Source organism: Mustela nigripes, chromosome 2, assembly GCF_022355385.1.
Source record: "Mustela nigripes isolate SB6536 chromosome 2, MUSNIG.SB6536, whole genome shotgun sequence".
NCBI lineage: Eukaryota > Metazoa > Chordata > Mammalia > Carnivora > Mustelidae > Mustela > Mustela nigripes.
In genome coordinates, this window is record NC_081558.1 from 137,621,002 (window position 1) to 137,641,038 (window position 20,037).

The following is a 20,037-nucleotide window of genomic DNA, read 5'->3' on the forward strand; positions in this document are numbered from 1 at the left end:
AGATCTGGGAGTTATTAGCAAAAAAAGTGGTGACTGAAACCACGGAATTGTAATTATTTGGTTAATAATTATCTTCCTGGGGGCACCTGGGTGGCTCAGTTGTTAGTCATCTGCCTTCGGCTCAGGTCATGATCCCCGGGGTCCTGGGATCAAGCCCTATATCAGGCTCCCTGCTCAGAGGGAAGCCTGCTTCTCCCTCTCCTGCTTCCCCTGCTTGTGTTTCCTCTCTCACTGTCTCTCTCTGTCAAATAAATGGATAAAATCTTTTAAAAAATAAAGATAATAGTCATCTTCCTGGATGGACTGAATCTATGATGCAGAGACTAAATCTGTCTTATTCACCACAAGTTTCCCAAACACCTAGCACAGTATTACCACACAGTATATGCTCAACAAATATTGATGAATGAATAAATGAGTAAAAATAATAGATCGCCCAGGTGGAGGAATGAAGAAACGAGAAGGGCTGAGGATAAAACACTGGACAACACTAACGTTTATGGGACTAAAACAGAAAAGAATGCCTCAAAAAAGACTAGGGAGTAAAAGAGAAGAAAAACCAAAAGAATGATATCTGAAATCCAGGAAATACAAGAATTTAAACAACAAAGTAGTGGTCAGTGTTTAAACCTTCAGATAAACGCTGAACAGAGTCCACCGTATCTGGTATTAAGGAAGCCTCTGGCGATCTCAGAGAGAGGCATTAGGTAGGAAAGACAGGGCAAAAAAGTGGAAGTGACAAAACAGGTGATACCAGCAGTCAAGTACCTTGACTTAAGTGGCCAGAAGAGAAGGAGGAAAATGCAGAGTAGAATGGTTTGTTAAGATAGGAGATACCTAAGCGTGCACACAACTGAGTAACAATACATGTACAGTCAGAGGCTAAAAACACAGACAAGAGATGCAGTGAATTTCTTGTGAAGTCCTAGAAAAGACAGAGATAGGGTAGAGGCTGAAAGAGTAGCCTTTGTCAGGAAAAAGGGTGGTGTCATTCTATTGGTAACTAAGGTCCATCTGAGTGATCAGAAGTCACAGGGGATGCCTCACTCAGCATGCAGAGCTGGAAGCTGAGAGATGCTAAAACTGGTAAGATAGGGAAAGAAGAGCTATGAACTAAGTCCAGGTCAAGGGGCTAATGGTGGATGGGGGTCAGGGCTTACAAGGATATTTAACAGAAAAAAAGACTGGATATATGCAGGTGCTTCTGTAAGAAGACAGGCAGAAAATGGAAAATTCAAGCTTGTTAGCCATAAGAAGATCCATGTTCTATGGAGCCTAAATCTTATACGACTAGTGGTGAGTAGAAGGAGAGCTTTCTTGAAAAACAGAATACAAGAATGATATCTACATGAGTCACCTGAATGGCTCAGCTGTGTTGAGCTAAGTGACTGACTTGATTTAGGCTTAGGTCTTGATCTCAGGGTTGTGAGATTGAGCCCCACCTCTGGTCCCACACTAGGTGTGGAGCCTACAAGATTCTCTCCTCCTGTCCCTCTGCACCCCTACTCTCTCTCTCTAAAAAAAAAAAAAAAGATGTCTATAAATTGGTTTAAAACTCTACAATTATCCATAGAATGAGAAAAATCATTACACATAAAAATTTTAATGTTGATGAATTCCACTAATATTACAAAATATAGGAAAATAATATAACTTCCTAATAAATAACAGCTCTATAATATCTTTAATTTTTTAAAGATTTTATTTATTTATTTTTAGAGAGTGAGCCTGGGTACCATGCACAAGTTGGGGTAGTGGGAGGGGGAGAAGGAAAGAATCTAGAGCAGACTCTGTGCTGGGTACAGAGCCCAACTTAACCAGCTTAAACTATGTGAGCCACCCAGGTATCCTATTTGCAATTTTAGTATTCATGCTCTTGTTCATATGAGAACCATTTTATATAATACTTTATGTGGAGAAAATATAAAAGTTATGTACCTTTTCATCTAGCATAGCCATTAGTTTTTTATAATTCATAATTTTGAAATTCTTTCAGCTTTATAGTTCACTATTGATAACACTATGTAAATATTATACATTGTCCAATTTGGAAAAAACTTATCAAATTTCTTTATATGATTATAAGATTAGGAACATTTCAAGTGTTTTAGAAAATAACTAGGCGGGGCGCCTGGGTGGCTCAGTGGGTTAAGCCCCTGTGTTCTGCTCAGGTCATGATCTCGGGGTCCTGGGATCGAGCCCCGCATCGGGCTCTCTGTTCAGCAGGGAGCCTGCTTCCCACCTCCTCTGCCTGCCTCTCTGCCTACTTGTGATCTTTCTCTGTCAAATAAATAAATAAAATCTGAAAGAAAGAAAGAAAGAAAGAAAGAAAGAAAGAAAAAGAAAGGAAGGAAGGAAGGAAGGAAGAAAGAAAATGACTAGGCTTAAATTGACTTTGAAATGAGGAAGCTCATAAACTAATCTATCTTAGATGCCCTTGACATGGTATGATTTTTATGTTGTATTCAGAGATAGTAGCTTTTGTAAATCAGCAAGACACTTAAATCTTTCTTCAATGTATTTGAATAATTAACTTCATTTCAGGAAATGGATTATGAAATAATCCATTCAATATTTAATTGAAAATATTTTTCTCTTAATGAATTCACCTGTAATATAATCTGAAAAAAGTTATAATATTTTGTCAAAATAATATGCTTAAATTAATCTTCATTGTTTTTATTCCATTAATTTTTTTAAAATTCACATACACCCAAATTTTTCATTTGTGATATCTTGCTTGTATTATTAAAACATTTTAAAATGTCTTTCCAAATGGCAACTTTAATAGTGTATTCCCAACTCAATTTTCCCTTACTCAGATTCACAAAATGCTTGTGATTACTCCACTGGCACACCAACATCAGAAGTTTAAGAAAGGGGAAATCAGACTGGAAAAAGAAAGAATTTTAACCAATTACAATTAGGTCATCTTACTATTGCTAGGGGCCCTCTGAGAACCTTAAAAGGAGCTGCCGAGTGAAGAGGTCTGAAATTTGAGCATCATTTAATTCATAGTAAAGGATGTGTTTATAACATTGATTTCCTTTGTGAAATATGAAGGAAGATATATAGCTGCAAAGAGATGAGTAGTCTAAGCAGAAGAGTGAGGAGTTAGAATAGTATTGGAGGAACTAAAGGCCTGGTGGTTTTGTAAGTATGAAGACTGAAAGTTTTAAGGGTAATGACAACTAAATGAGCAGGGGTAAAAGGAGTTGGAATATTGGAAACTTTTCTAGACAGAAACATCCTCCACATAGAAAATCTGAAAGAATACACACACACACACACACACACACACACACCCCAAACAGGTTGATGAACAAACAGGTTCATCAATGTCACAGGACAGAGGATATATGATCCATATGCAAACATCAGTGTTATGACTATATACTAATGGTAGTCAATCACAAAAATAAAATTAAGAAAATGATCCCACTCATAATAACATCAGCAATAATAAAATACTTAGAAATAATTTATAAACGGAGTACAAGACTTATACAGGCATAACTTGGAGACATTGCAGGTTTGGTTCCAGACCATCACAATAAAGCAAACTTCACAATAAAGTGAATCAAATGAATTGTTTGGTTTTCTAGTGCATATAAAAGTTACATTTAGGGGCGCCTGGGTGATTCAGTTGTTTTAAGCGCCTGCCTTCGGCTCAGGTCATGATTCCAGGATCCTGGTATAGAGCCCCACATTGGGCTCCCTGCTTATGGGAAACCTGCTTCTCACTTTCTTCCCTGGTTGTGCTTTCTCTCACCATCTTTCTCTCAAATAAAGTCTTTTTAAAAATTAGTTAAAAGGGGCACCTGGGTTGCTCAGTCATTAAGCATCTGTCTTCAGGTCAGGTCTTGATCCCAGGGTCCTGGGATTGAGCCCCGCATCCAGCTCCTTTCTCAGCGGGAAGCCTGCTACTCCCTCTCCCACTCCCCCTGCTTCTGTTCCCTGTCTCACTGTGTCTCTCTCTGTCAAATAAATGCATAAAATCTTTTAAAAATTATGTTTACACCATAGTCTATTAAGTGTGCAGAAGTATCATGTCTTTAAAAACAATGTATACATCTTAATTAAAAGTACTTTACTGCTAAAAAATGCTATCATGCATTTTCAGCAAGTCACAATCTTTTTTTTTTTTTTTTAAGATTTTATTTGTTTATTTGACAGATAGAGATCACAAGTAGACAGAGAGGCAGGCAGAGAGAGAGAGGGAAGCAGGCTCCCCGCTGAACAGAGAGCCCGATGCGGGACTCCATCCCAGGACCCTGAGATCATGACCCGAGCTGAAGGCAGACCCACTGAGCCACCCAGGCGCCCGAGTCACAATCTTTTTGCTGGTGCAGGGTGCTGCCTCCATGTTGATGGCCTGCTAACAGATCAGGGTGATGGCTGCTGAAGGTTTGGGATGATTGCAGCAGTATTTTTTTTTTTTTTATGGTGCAAAAAGGTGATTTTTGTTTTCTTTTTTGAAAATAAGGGTGATTTATTAAAGCATGGGGACAGGACCAGTAGGCAAAAAGAGGTGCTGCTGTGGGGTTTTGAGGATGACTGATTATACATTTGGGAGTTGGAGGAGGTAAGTAAAAAGGAAGTTTTCCAAAAGGACTTTAATATGCTAAAGAGGACATAAAATAAAACAGCAATGAAGTCTGCCATGCCAATTGACCCTTCTTTTCACAAATGATTTCTCTGTAGCACGCAATGCTGTTTGATAGCATTTTACCCACAGTAGAACTTCTTTCAAAATTTGAGTCAATCCCCTCAAATCATGCCCATCATTTTAGCAACTAATTTTATATAATATTCTAAATCTTTTTTGTCATTTCAACAATCTTCCAAGCATCTTCACCAAGAGTAGTTTCCAACCCAAGAAGCCAGTTTCTTTGCTCATGCATATGAAGCAACTCATCTACTAAAGTTTTATCTTGAGATTATAGCGATTCAGTCTTATATTTAGGTTCCACTTCTAACTCTAGTTCTCTTGCTTTTTCCAGCACACCAGTTACTTCTTTCTGAAGTCCTGAACTCCTCAAAGTCATCCATGAAGTTTAGTATCAACTTCTTGTAAACTCCTGTTCATGTTTATATTTTGACCTCTTCCCATGAATCGCAAATGTTCTTAATGGCATCTTAATCTTTCCCCTGAAAATTTTCAGTTTATTTTTCCCAAACCCATCAAAGCAATCACAATCTATGGCAGCCCGAGCCTTACAAAATGTATTTCTTAAGTAATAAGACTTAAAAGTCAAAATTACTCCTTGATCCATGGGCTCCAGAATGGATGGCATGAAAACATTAATCTAATTGTACACGTCCATTAGCACTCTTAGATGACTGGGTGCATTGTCAATGAGCAGTCATATTTTGAAAGGAATATTTTTTTCTGAGCCATAAAGTATCAACAATAGGCTTAAAATATTTAGTAAACCATAGTATATACATATTTGTATATAATACATATTTGTATATAATACAATATGTGTATAAATATGTATATAATGCAAATACAAATAATTTGCATATAATACAAATATGTATATAATATGTATATATACAAATATGTATATATATGTATATAATTTCATCTAGGCTTTGTTGTTCCATTTCTAGAGTACAAGCAGAGTAGATTCAACATTAAGCATACTTCTTAAGGGCTCTTGAATTTTCAAAATTATAAATGAGCATTGGCTTCAACTTAAAATCACCAGCTGCATTAGCCCCTTACAAGAGAGTCAGCTTTTTTTTTTTTTTTTTGAAGCTTTAAAAGCAGGCCTTGACTTCTCTCTAGCTAAAAAAGTCCTAGGTGACATCTTTTCCCAATAGAAGGCTGTTTTTTTCTGTATTGAAAATCTGTTGTTTAGTGTAGCCACCTTCATTATTTTTCTTAGCTAGATCTTCTGCAAATTTGCTGTAGAGCTTGGACATCAGCACTTGCGGCTTCATCTTGCTCTTTTATATTATAGAGATAGCTTCTTTTCTTAAACATCATGAACCAACGTCTGCTAGCTTCAAACTTTTCTTCTAGAACTTCATGCCTTTACCAGCCTTCACAGATAGTACTGAAGAGTTAGGGCCCTGCTCTGGATGGGCCTTTGGCTTAAGAAACGGTTGGGACTGATTTGATATTCTATCCAGACCACTAAAACTTTCTCCATATCAGCATTAAGACTGTTTTGTTGCTTCCTTATCACTCATGTGTTCACTGGAGTAACACTTTTAATTTCCATCAAGAGCTTTTTTTTTTTTTTTTTTTGCATCCACAACTTGGATAACTGTTTGGCACAAGAGGCCTAGCTTTTGGCATATCTTGGCTGTTTGTTTGTTTCCTGATTTCAAGTTTTTATTTAAATTCTAGTTAGTTAACATACATGGTAAAATTGGTTTCAGTTGTAGAATTTAGTGATTCATCACTTCCATATAAAATCTTTAAAAACAAAAAGGAAAGAGTCTCTTATGGTTTGCTTCTGCCCCGACCGCCACCTTTTTTTCCCCTTTCCCCTATGTTTATCTGTTTTGTTTCTTAAATTCCACACGTGATTGAGACCATATGGTATTTGTCTATCTGTGACTGACTTATTTCACTTAGCATAATACACTCTAGCTCCACCACCCACATCATTGCAAATGGCAAGATTTCATTTTTTTTAAGATTTTATTTATATGCTTGACAGCCAGAGATCACAAGTAGGCAGAAAGGCAGGCAGAGAGAGAGAGAGAGAGGAAGAGGAGGAAGCAGGCTCTCCATTGAGCAGAAAGCCCGATGTGGGGCTCAATCCCAGGACCCTGGGAACATGACCTGGGCCAAAGGCAGAGGCATCAACCCACTGAGCCACCCAGGCACCCAAGATTTCAATCTTTCTGATGGCTGAGTAATATTCCATTATACACACACACGTGCGCACACACACACACACATATGTACACCTTCTTTATTCATTCATCAGTGGACAGACATTTGGACTCTTTCCATAACTTGGCTATTGTTGGGCATATCATGGTTTTTGACATGCCTTCCTCACTAAGCTTAACCATTTCTAGCTTTCCATTTAAAGTGAGAAATATGGAATTTGCATAGAGCCATAAAAAAGACCCCAAATAGACAAATCAATATTAAGGGAGAAAAACAAAGCTGGAGACACTACAAACACAGGTTTCAAGATACATTACAAAGCTGCAATAATTAGAACAGTATGGTACTGGCACAAAAATAGATACATAGATAACTGCAATAGAACAGAAAGCCCAGAAATTAACCCACAATTATTTGGCCAATTAATCCATGACAAAGAAGGCAAGAATATGCAACAGGGCCGGGGGAGACGTCCAGGGAAAACTGGAGAGTTACATGCAGAAGAATGAAACTGGACCACTTTCTAACACCACACAAAAAACAAACTCAAAATGGAGTAAAGACCTAATATGAAACCTGAAACCACAAAAATCCTAGAAGAGAGCACAGGCAGTAATGTGTCTGACATAGGCAAAAATGGACTATTGGGACTACATCAAAATTAAAAGCTCTGCACAGTGAAAGAAACCATAAATAAAAGAAAAAGACAACCTACTGAATGAAAGAAGATTTTGCAAATGCTACATCTGATAAGGGATTAATACCCAAAATATATAAAGAACTTATACAATTCAAAACCAAAAACCAAGAACAAAAACAAAAAACCAAACTCATTAAAAATGGACAATGGACCTGAACAAACATCATTCTCAAGAAGAACTTCATGGCCAACAAACACATGAAGAAATGCTCAGCATTACTGGTTATCAAGGAAATGCAAATACAAACCACAATGAGATATCATCTGTCAGAATGGCTAGTATCAAAAAGACGTGAAATAACAAATAGCAATATGTGGAAAAAAAGGAACCCTCATCCCTTATTGGTAGGAATGTAAACTGGTACAGCCACTGTAGAGAATAGTATGGAGGTTCCTCAAAAAACTAAAAATAGAAACATCTTGTGATCCAATATTTCCACTACTGTATATTTACCTAAAGAAAAAGAAAATTATAAATGAGCCTTGACATGTGCTAATTCAAAAGATATATGTACACTAACATTTACTGTAGCATTATTTACAATAACCAAGATATGGAAGCAACCTAAATGTCTATTGACAGATGAATAAATAAGGAAGATAAAGTACCTCTCAACAATGGAATGTTATGCAGTCATATAAAAGGTTGATATCATGCCATTTGCAACAACCTGGAGGGACCTGGATGGACCTGGAGGGCATTATGCCAAGTGAAGTACATCAAACCAAGAAAGTCAAATAACATATGATTTCACTTGCATGTGGAATCTAAATAATAATAATAATAATAATAAAATAAACAAACCAAAAGTAGAATCAGACCATGTTGTCTGATTCCATATATCCAAAAATGTCCAGAAAAATGCAAATCTATAGAAACAGAAAGAAGATTAGTGATTGTTAGGATGGGTGGTGAGAACAGAGATTGAGTGCAAATGGAATGAGAATCTTGGGAATGACTCAATTGTTCCAATATTGGATGTGGTAAAGGTTGCACAACTTAGTAGGTCTTACAATGTAAAAATCATTACATTGTGCTCTTAACATGAATGAATTTTGTAGTAAGTAATTGTATATCAACGAAACTGTTTAAAATAAGATGTGATATGATAAACTATGGGATTGAGACTACAAAACAAAATAAAGCCAGATGACAGTCTAGATGGACAAATCACAAAAGTAAGGGGGCATTTGGGTGACACAGTCACTTAAATATCCAACCCTTGCTTTTGGCTCAGGTCATGATCTCAGGGTTGTGAGATCAAGCCCTGCACTGGGCTCCATGCTGGGATGCTGGGTAGGAAGCCTGCTTAAGATTCTCTCTCTACTCTACCCCTATCCTGACTCTTAAAAAAAAAAAAAAAAAGTACTTTATATTTCAAACAATCTATGAAAGATTCACAATAGGAATCCTCTAAAAATAAATACTTCCTAAAATATTTCAAATATGGATTGATTTGGAATACTGGATATATACAGATTTATGTAAAGTAAAGCATACTTATATTCCATACTACTTTTTAGTATCCATTTTACAGACCTTCTAAACTTAATTTCCACTCTCAAAGGCACTCTATTCTGAATAGCAGATGTGCTGAGCCAGTTGAGGCAGACCACACCTGATCACCTCCTTGCATAAGGAAGGTTGGAAATGATGTCAGGAAAAACAGAGCATGAAGAACATTTTTCTGGAGGCTAGGTGATTAAGGCCCAATTGCAATTAAGTAAATGACAGAATAATTTTAAAAGAGCAATGCGACTCAAGGACATAGTTCAATGTTCTATTGTTAAGTTTCTTTTGGGAAGCCTGTGTGACTCAGTTGGTTAAGTATATGCCCTTGATTCAAGTCATTGGGATACAGTCCCACATCTGGCTCCTGGCTCAGCAGGGAGTACTGCTTCTCCCCCACCCTGTCACTCCCCCTACTTGTGCTCTCTCTCTCTGTTACCTCTCTGACAAATAACTAAATACAATCTTTAAAAGAGAGAGAGAGAGTGAGAGACAGAGAGAGGAAGTACCTTTTGGGCTCCACAAATAAAATGCTTATATCTGAGTGCCTAAGTCTCATGCTTCTTTTCTTTGCCATGTTTAGAGAGATGATAAGCTCCTTTTCTTCTGTATTCTAGTAGATATTTTTAAGATATACAACTTTAAAATTAGCTTTTAGTAATGCAACAAAATCACTGACCTCATAAATTTTGATTTTATTTTCACCAGACTGCCTGTTTCTACGCAATGTACCTACTAGTAAGGAATAAAACCAGTAATCATTTCTATTTGTATATCATAAACTTTTATTTGTACTAAGTGTTTAGTTAAACGGTTACTTCCAAAATTGATTTTTAGTAAATGCTATGTTTTTATGTAAGTCAGACCCCAGACTCCCAATTTGTAATCTTTTAGCTAAAAATAAACAAAGTCACATATCTATTGAAAATTTTTAAAGAAAATAAGCAGTTAAAAGTATAACTCAAAATGATAAAAATTAAAACACAATAAAAGTAACAAATACACCTATTTTTTCAAGAGTTTAAAATGCTACAAAATCAAAAAAAATCAAAAAAATAAAATGCTACAAAATCACATGTAAAATCTTAATATTTTGAAGCAGCATTAATTGTTTAATCTAGTTCTGGCCTAACCTTTAAATTTAGTCCATCTTACCACCCACTATGGCATTAATGGATAAAATAAATGGGACTTCCTTAGCAGATCTGAGCCAGAGATATTAGAAGAGCTAAGTTTGAATACTGGTTGGCCTGACTAAAGTGAAGAACTGGAATCGCCTGCTGGTTCAATACCAGATTTCTAGGACAGGGCAGAAAAGATTTCTGATGACAAAAACGATCATCTGTTTTATGAGTAGAATCATTGATTCAAAAAGTATTTGCTGAGCATCATTACGTGCAAGGCATTTATGAAAGGTAGTTGAGGCAGGTGATCACCAGATAGTATATTAAAAAATTATTAGCCCAGGTAATTTTTTTAATGGAACAATGTTTCCAGCAACAACTAGTAGATTGGAAAAGAAAAGAAAGGGAACTAACATTCAAAATATTCATTCAACATATTTTTAGTAACCCAGAAACTGTCTATTTATAAAGTTCACTTAACTTATTTCCCTTTTCTAAGAGCTGTTACTCAATTTTGAAAAGAATCATTGTTTCTGATATTCTCAATATATTCAATTCCAATTTTTTTTTAAAGATTTTATTTATTTATTTGACAGACAGAGATCACAAGTAGGCAGAGAGGCAGGCAGAGAGAGAGGAGGAAGCGGGCTCCCTGCAGAGCAGAGAGCCCGATGTGGGGCTCGATCCCAGGACCCTGGGATCATGACCTGAGCGGAAGGCAGAGGCTTAACCCACTGAGCCACCCAGGCGCCCCCAATTCCATTTTTTTAAAAGAAAATGAACTTCCTAATTTATTTAGAACATGGGGTTTAGATATTATAAGCCCTCCAAAGATTATATGAAAACAGAATGAACAACATTTATGTTAGAGATTTTGAAATTTAGAAGATCTAAATTACTATCATTTAGAAAGTTACCCTATTCTAGGGGTGCCTGGGTGGCTCAATTGGTTAAGCATCAAACATTTGCTTTCGGTTCAGGTCCTCATCTTTGGGTGCTGAGATGAGCCCCTAGCTGGGCTCCACACTCAGCAAGGAGTCCATTTGAAGATTCCTTCTGCTCCTCCCCCACTCACACAAGCATGTACACGTTTACTCTCTCAAATAAATAAATGGTTTTTTCTAAAGTTATCCTATTCTTCTATTACTTTTTGTATCACTAGACTATCAGGCAGGGAATTGAATACACCAAGAAATACTGGTCAAGAGAAAGAGAAAAATGAATTAGTTATTGTGCTTTCATTCTAAATGTTACTGCACAATAAAAGCAAGGTGTTGGCCTGCTAAAACTCTTCAGTTGAGATAATAGCCAAAAAAACCCCAGGTGAAGTTGTTTCCTTTTTTTCAACCACGCAGAATACAGAAACTGTATTACTAAAAATCTGTTTGAATGTTTATCAAGTTAGTATTAAAAGTACCTTTTCAATCCTTATCATTTTCCATTCTTTACAGATAATCTTACCTGAGTACTTGTGATTGTCTCTGCTTAATTTTTAATTCATGTTGCAAATGATTAAATTCTTTCTGTATTCTCTGAAATTCATTTTGCTGACTTTTTAACTGCATGCTCACATCTTGAATTCTAAAAATATAAACAAACAACACCCATTACAGCATAAATATTCCTTCCTGAGAATTTTATTAAATTTAAATATACTTTTAATAAAAATAAATGTTAAAAAGCTATACACATATTTATATATGCTAAATGAATGTACAGGAAAAGTATGAAGAGAACATATTAAATGCCATTAACCCTGGAGAGAAGAGTGGAACTGATGGGCAGAGGAAAGGCAAAGAACACTGAAGGAAGGCATAATTTTTACTCTGTATCTTCTGTATTGTTCAAATTTTTCAATGAATATGTATTTTCACTTCAATTACTAATTAAAATATAACTAAACAAATATTAATTTAATTTTTATTAAAAGTAATACATGTATACAATTTCAAATGTCAAATATTACTAAAAAATCTAAAGAAAAAACAGTAATCATTTGCCTTGACCTCAATTCTCACTGCCCAAAACAACTTTCAACTTTTTTCCCTGATTTCTCTAGCATTTCTTTCTATATTATTAAATAACATGCTTATATTCTTATTCCTTAATATTTCAGTATTACCTAGTAAATTACAAATCAGCTAGGATCTGATACTGCTACTGATAACTGAGACATAAATATAATAGCTTAAATATACAAGAGTACATTATATTGCATAAAACAAATATATTGTTAGCCAATCCAATGCTGATAATAATAGCTTTATAGAGTCATCAGAGCCCCAGGATCCTTCCAACTCTCTGGTCTACCGTCTTTGGTGTGTGTTATTTTCATTGACCATGGCAGAAACCCCAACAACTCCTTTCCCATTCCAGACCAGCAGCAAGATGAGAATAATAGCTCACTCTGTTTTAAGGAGACTTTTTGGAAGTATCACCAATTACTTCTGCTGAACCTAGATATTAGACACTTGACCATACCTATTTCAAGTAGAGCAGATATATCCACAGTTCTCTTACTAAGGAAGAAGGAACAATGATGTTAGGGTAGGTAGCTAGCAGTTTCTATCACAATCCTAGTAGGAACTGATCCTTCTACACATACCAATACTCTTATATACACATACAAACACATCGTCTTCCTCGTCTCACCCTCCTAGTTTACTTAAATCAAATTTTTAATTTAGTATTTACATTATTCTTCACTAGTGAGCCCTATGTTATGATATGATCACATTTCTTTTCTTGCACAACTTTTTATTATCCCTGGATTAAAAAAAACATTTCCTTTTCTTCTTAGTTTTCTGTGTACCTATTACTGATATATCTTCTAAATCTGACAGAGGTGTAATTCTCTCTCAACACCTTCAGACACAGCAGAAAACTCTTCCATATCATTTCTTTTCTAGGAAACATCCTTCCCAGAGCTCTCTATTCTCCTCCAATCTGGGTATTCTCTCAATTGACTGTAACAATTATCATCCTGGGACTTCCTTTTCTTGTCATTTCAGGAACTGTCCTCAGCTCTTTCATGTCAAATCTTCTGTATCCTGGCTCTAAAATCTTCCTCCTCTGTGATGTACTCCTTTTGGTGGAATAAATCCTCCAGAAGCATTTTGTGCATGAGAGGTAAATTTGAGAATGTCAATATCTGAAAATGTTTTTACTATATATCAGATTGGACAGTTTAGCTGAATATAGAATCATAGATGAGAAAAATATTCTTCATGCGAAAATTAGGGCACTGTCCTCTGTTTCCTTACTTCTGGTGCTGTTTTCCAAAGTCTGATGCCATTTTAATTCCTACTTCTTTGCATGATACATGGTAGGTTCTCCCTACTCTGCCCCTGCCCTGATTCTGAAGCTTTGAAATTTTTCTCTTTTCACTTAGTATTCTTAAATTTCATCAAAATATATTATCATGTCAGTATTCTGTCCTCTGTGCTGGACACTTCATGAGTATTTGTTTTGGAAACTGATGTTTAGTTCCAGGAACTTTATCCTAGGGAGAATGATTCCTTCCCCTTCATTTTCTGTTTCCTTTCTGGAACATCTTTCTATTTGGATGTGGAACCATCTGGAGAGATCTAATTTTCTTAAATTTTCTTGCCATCTTACTATTTTGACATTTTGCTTTAGTTCTGTGATCTTCCATTCTGTCTATAAAATTTTTAATTTCTGCTATCATATTCTAATTATCAGGAATTCTTTCTTATTCTCCAAAAGGTCCCCTTTTTAATTACCTCTTGTTCTTATTTCATGGAAACAATTTCTTCTCTTACTCTTTGATGATAATTTTGATATCAGTTTACTGTGTTTTAAAATTTACTGCATTACTTCTGTTTTCTCTGCGTTTTTAAATTTTTTCCTTGCTTTGTTTTTTGTCTTTCACATTTGAAGCCTCCCTTACAGTCTGGAGATCCTTTGTTGTCTATTTATATTTACAAATGAAGACAATTGGTCCAGTTCCTACAAGTTAATAATGACGAAGGGAGAAAAGGGGGGAAAGTGGCTTTTCTAGATAAAAGAGAAGCAACAAGGGTGCCTGGGTAACTCAGTCCTTAAGCATCTGCCTCATCTGGCTCAGGTCATGATCCCAGGATTCTGGGACTGAGCCCTGCATCAAGCTCCCTGCCCAGCAGGAAGCCTGCTTCTCCCTCTCCCACTCCCCTTGCTTGTGTTCCCTCTCTCACTGTGCCTCTGTCAAATAAATAAATAAAATCTTTAAAAAAGAGAGAGAGAGAGAAGCAACAAAAGTGACATGCAGACCTTCTATAGAACTAGATTCAAACAAATAAACTAGTTTTTAAAAAATATTAAGGAAATTGATTATGAACTGAGAATTAGAAAATACAGCAAAACTATTGCTAATTTGGGGATAATGATACTGTTGTTATATAAGAAAATGGCACATCACACTGAAGTAAATAGAAATGAAAATAGCATGCCATCTTGGGTTTTCCTTAAATTACTTTAGCAGCAGAAAAAAGGGACAGATGAAACACAAATGACAAAAATTGTGGTAATTTTTGAATCTGTATTAATGGACATTTATTATACTATTTTCTCTTTAAAAACCTAACAAATGAGGCACTGAAATGTCTTAAGTTTCTGTGGTGTGCATTGGAATTATTAAACGATGGGCTTCAACTGCGGGAGACCATGTGAGGAATTAGCTGTTTTGATAGTACCTATGGCATCTGCCAGAGTCAGGACAAGGTGATTAAAAGCCTTTGGGGAGGAAGAGTTGGAGAGAGGTTCTGCAAGCCTAAATGCACTTTTAAAATATTTTTAATAAATTTTCCTATTTTTCAGTCTCATTTTGTACCCTAACAAGTATTTCTTTTGGCATACTAAGAGAAAAAAATCAGCCACATGTTGTTTTCAGGAGTCACATATAAAAAATAATAATAATTAACAGAAATGTAGAAAATAAAAGTTAGAAAAATATATACCAGACCAGATGCTTTAAAAATGATAAAAGATATACATTAATATTTATAACTAGCAACACAGTAAGTAGAACCCTTTAGTTTTGATAAAAATCCTAATCTACCATGAAAAATAATAATCATGAACTTTTACATACCCTAAACATGGCTCTACAACATAAAGAAATATCTGTTAAAAACTCAGTGAGAACAAATTATTAATCATAATGGAAGGTATTAACACATTTCTCACAGAAATTGAATGGTTACAATGATATGAAAAATAGAAAAGATATTGAGGATTTGAATAACACAATTAACAAATGATGTATTGATTTAATTGGAGGTTATATCTAATAATCATTCTTTCAAACACATGGTAAAATCACAAAAAGTGACCATGTAACAAGCCACAATTAAAATTTTAGTATGTTCTTAAAAAAAATTATATATGCACACTCATTGCTTACAGTAAAATTACACAAAACATTTACAGCAAAAAGCCAATTAAAAATCTATATACATTGAAACTTAAAACATACATCTAATAAACACTGGGCCAAAGACAAAATAATAATAATAACTATGTGGAAATAAATAATGGAAACATGATATACCAAAGTATGCAGAGAAAAATGTATAGTCTTAAATTCATTTATTTTTAAAAAATGAATGGGTATTCTGAATGTCATGATCCAAGAGAAATGTATAAATGACAAAAAAAAACTCAATCCTCAGAGCAAGGTACCCCAGAAATAAGCACACCCAATTTTCACATCTTGGTTTCTAAATACCATTTTCCAATAAAAGAAACCAAGGCATCTTAAAGAATTGGTTGATTCCAGAATCTGTTGGGGCAAAAAAGATCTAAGGAAAGCCTAGAACATTTTGTGGTGCCAGAAAGTAAGGAAGAGCTCAAGAAAGATAGGATACAGGTACCACCTGTATAGCAAGAATTTAGAAACAAAATAAATATAGTATTTGAGTATAACCTACAAAATAAATGATTCCATACTGATACTAATAAGTAACTGAACAGATAAATAAATGGAAGAGAAGGAAAAGCCTGTCCCTCACAAAGAAATTCTAATTAATAAATATAGAAGGAATAAGGGAAGTATTTACTCCAAGATATCTGTTGATTGCAAAGGGAAAAATAATAATTCTACACTGGAGGAACCTGGCAAATACCACCTTATCCAAGTGATGAAGGTTAACATCATCTGTAGGAAGACATACTGACAGCATATACATTCTATATGATATACACATTGCTTCTGTGGTATTCTTGCCAAAAATCAATAATCTCAATATAATTATGAGTAAATATCAGACAAATCCAAATTAAGGGACATTCTACAAAATAACTGAAAAGCACTCTTTGAAAAGCCTTGGGTCACAAAAAGCAAAGATTAAGGAACCGTCAGAGACCAAAGATGCCTGAAACAGTATGAGCTCTAAATGCAATGTGTGATTCCAGATCGAATCCCAGACTGGAGAAAGAGATGGTAGTGGCAAAACAGATACAATCAAATGAAGCCAGTAGGTAAGTTAATAGTATTGTATCAATATTAATTTCCTAGTTTTTATAGTTGTACCATAGTTATGTAAGGTATTAACATTAGGGGAAGCTGGGCACATGGAAACTCTTTGTACTATTTTTTCAATCTTCCACAAATCAAAATTATTTCAAAATAAAAAGTAAAAAAACAACACACATGCATATGCAATGAATAATCTGTACATGTCAAACATATCTGTAGTACAAATTGTGTAAAAAGGTGGGTGTATTTTAAATTTTGGAGGTTATACAATATTTTTAATAGCAAAATAAAAAAAAACAAATCTCATGGTCAATACTAGAGGAATACTAACTAACCTATATGTAATATATATGTAATACTATATAAAAAAAGAAAAAAGAATAAAGTAGATCTCTATGTCCTGGCATGGAAAAAATACCAATACTAATTATGGAGGAAAAAGAAAAGCTGTAATTCAGAGATCAATAAAAGCTTTCAAACACCTTTAGTGGGAATGTAAATTAATACAACTACTTCAAATACATAGTTAGATCCATAAACCCGGCCATATGTATAAGGCCATAATCCAGAATTTCCACACCTAATACATACCCAACAGAAATGTGCTCATCCATTCACCAAAGACATGCCCTTGAATGCTCACAGCGCCAGTGATTATAATAGCACTGAATCAAAAACAGCCCACATACCCATTCACAGCAGACCAGATGAATCCACTGTGGTATATTCATACCATAGGAAACTGAACAGCAACAGGAATGATCTGCAGCTACCCAGTACAACATAGATGCATCTCAGAAACATAATGTGAGTGAAGGAAAGTAGACAAAAGAATGTATACTATATAATTCCATTTACATAAGTTTTAAAGAAAGGCAAAATTAATCTATGGTGTTATAAATCAAGACACTAAATTCCTTTGGGTGGGTAACAGTAAAAGAGGTAAAGAAAGCTTTTGTTTCATGATCTGAGTACTGATTATGTGGGAAATTCACTTTGTGAAATTTAAGTTAGCTGTACAGGTGTATTTATGCATTTGTCTCTATATTGTACTTCAATAAAAACTTAGAAAGATAAAATAGAATTTAAATAAACATCTAGATAGCTTATTATGTGTATATAAGCCTACCAAGATTGATAAATGTAGAAAAATCCAGAAATATTAGAGGAAAATTAAAGTTAATATACTGTTGGATTAAATGACATTTGTATTAAAACATTCCTTAATTAAAGCCCACTCCAACTATTTAGATTTACCCAGAAAAGAATTCTAAGCTTGCATTTTTACAAAATATTTTCCTTTCTAGAATTAAAAAAAAAAATACACATTACAGCACTTTCCAAGTTTACTTCTTTTAATATGTTCCCCAAATGAATGTTACATATAAATAGCATCTCAGGCCCTCTAACAATACTCCCTAAGAAGTTAGGCCACATTACTTCACTCTGTTCTGGCTATGTAAATTAGCCTCAATTCTTTCAAAATTAAACTGATATGGCTTAAACTGTCATGCCTGGAAAAGCAGTAATGTTTGCTTTTACTGCATATATCAACTTTATGAAATAAACAATTCACATAATATTGTAACAAAGTATGTACTGTGCAAGCACACATTTTTCCTCTAACAGCCGTAATTCTGCATTAAAGTTGAATACTATGTTGATGTGAGGACATGTTGCTGTCTAGTGAGAGGGTGTTCCAAACAGTAGGGACTAACAGCATGTTCTAGTGTAGAGAGCCCGGTGCTGGAATTTAGAGACCTGTATTATAAACCTCTTGCCCATGCGCCCACGAGAACACCACATTTATTACCCTTATCTATTTCCCAGCTTTTCCCTTAGCTAACTTGACTAAAATGAGTTTTGTGAGTATCACGGAGTTGTTAAACAAACTTGGGAAAGGTATTAAAGTCTCTATTTCCATTTGGATCATCTATTAAAATCACTCATAATGAAAATATTCTAAAGGAAAATACTTTAAAAACACCCTTTAAACTACCCTCCACTCTGTAATCAAACACTTTAGAAAACACAACAAGAAAGCTAATCACATCATTGGGGATTTTACCACCTGTAACCTACATTCTTTTATGTCAAGCTCCTGGATCTAAGGATTCCTTTATTTTTAGTCATTCTCTCAAACTGGTTTTGCAGCAATCTAAGATGACAGGTGGAAGCTCGGGGTCTAAAGAAATGAGGTGGGGGATTTTCAGGATTATATCCCACCAAGATCTGACAGGCAACGCATCCAGTTATCAAAGGGAAAATTAGAACTACAACAAAGAAAATAACAAAAATATGGTACTTCAAGAGTTTTTGGGAAATAAGGTTTAAAGAAATGCATCTGAGAAATGGACATGCAACTAACTGCCAATTACAAAAAGTGGCTTTTGTAACTGCTCCTCTGGAATTAACCACTGCCTAAATGCATCCAGAAAATTAAATTCCTTTTCAAGAAAGTAGGGAATGTGGGATGGGGAGCCCAAGTATATGGGTAGATAATCATTTAGGGCTCAATTAAACCAGAAAGAATTCTCATTTTACTCAGAAAAGTCACTAAGCATTTTGTGAAACTCTTAACACAGAAACCAAACTTCTTTACATATTATCAGGAGAATGGGAACTTCAAAAACATCACTTGGAGAAAGCCCAGGACCAAAAATATCACTAACATCAAAGCGCATAGGATAGTAGCAATATTTAAAACAAAATTATTTATGGGGCATCTGGTTGGCTCAGTTGGCTTAGCGTCTGATTCTTGATACTGGCTCAGGCCACAATCTCAGGGTCATTGAGACCAAGCCCTGAATTGGGCTATGTGCTTGGCACAGAGTCCACTGGAGATTCTTTCCTTCTTCCTCTCCTCCCCCACCACTTTTGAGCTCACTTGTGTTCTCTAATAAATAAAATCTTTTTAAAAATAAATAAAAGAAAATTATTTATGAATACAACACATAATTTCCTTTTAAGTAATATCCTATTGCTTTCCTTTATAGAATTACTATGATACCTATTTACATCTTCTTACAAGAGTTCTGGCTTAGTTACTAAAATATATCCTTTTTTGAGGTAATTTTATCCCAGTCATTATTGTATACATTATCAATGTATTTTCAGTATATTGATAACAAATGTATTCCTTAATAGTTTGGCTCCTTCTAAAGGGTGATTTCCCTATTGAGGTAAGGATCAGGAATATTTACCTTTGCTAAAAGGTAGAGGTCTCAAAAGTCTAACTATAAGAAGCTGTTGTCTTGACTTTGAAATCACAAATTCATATTCATTCCTTCCCCTCTCCTCTTCCCCCGTCTCTGTCTCTCTCCACGCTCTTCCAGTGATGTGAGAGAATGGTACCTTGCATTGGACTGC

At 35.0% G+C, this 20,037-nt stretch overlaps 1 protein-coding gene across 1 annotated transcript in view; it reads right to left on the reverse strand.

Annotated features, from left to right (window-relative positions):
- The window catches only part of LEKR1 (leucine, glutamate and lysine rich 1), a 186,642-nt gene that overhangs the window by 102,880 nt on the left and 63,725 nt on the right, over positions 1–20,037 (reverse strand). The window contains exon 4 of the mRNA XM_059391702.1: positions 11,655–11,774. Within this exon, the coding sequence (XP_059247685.1) occupies positions 11,655–11,774 (120 nt within the window). The remainder of the gene's footprint in view (positions 1–11,654; positions 11,775–20,037) is intronic.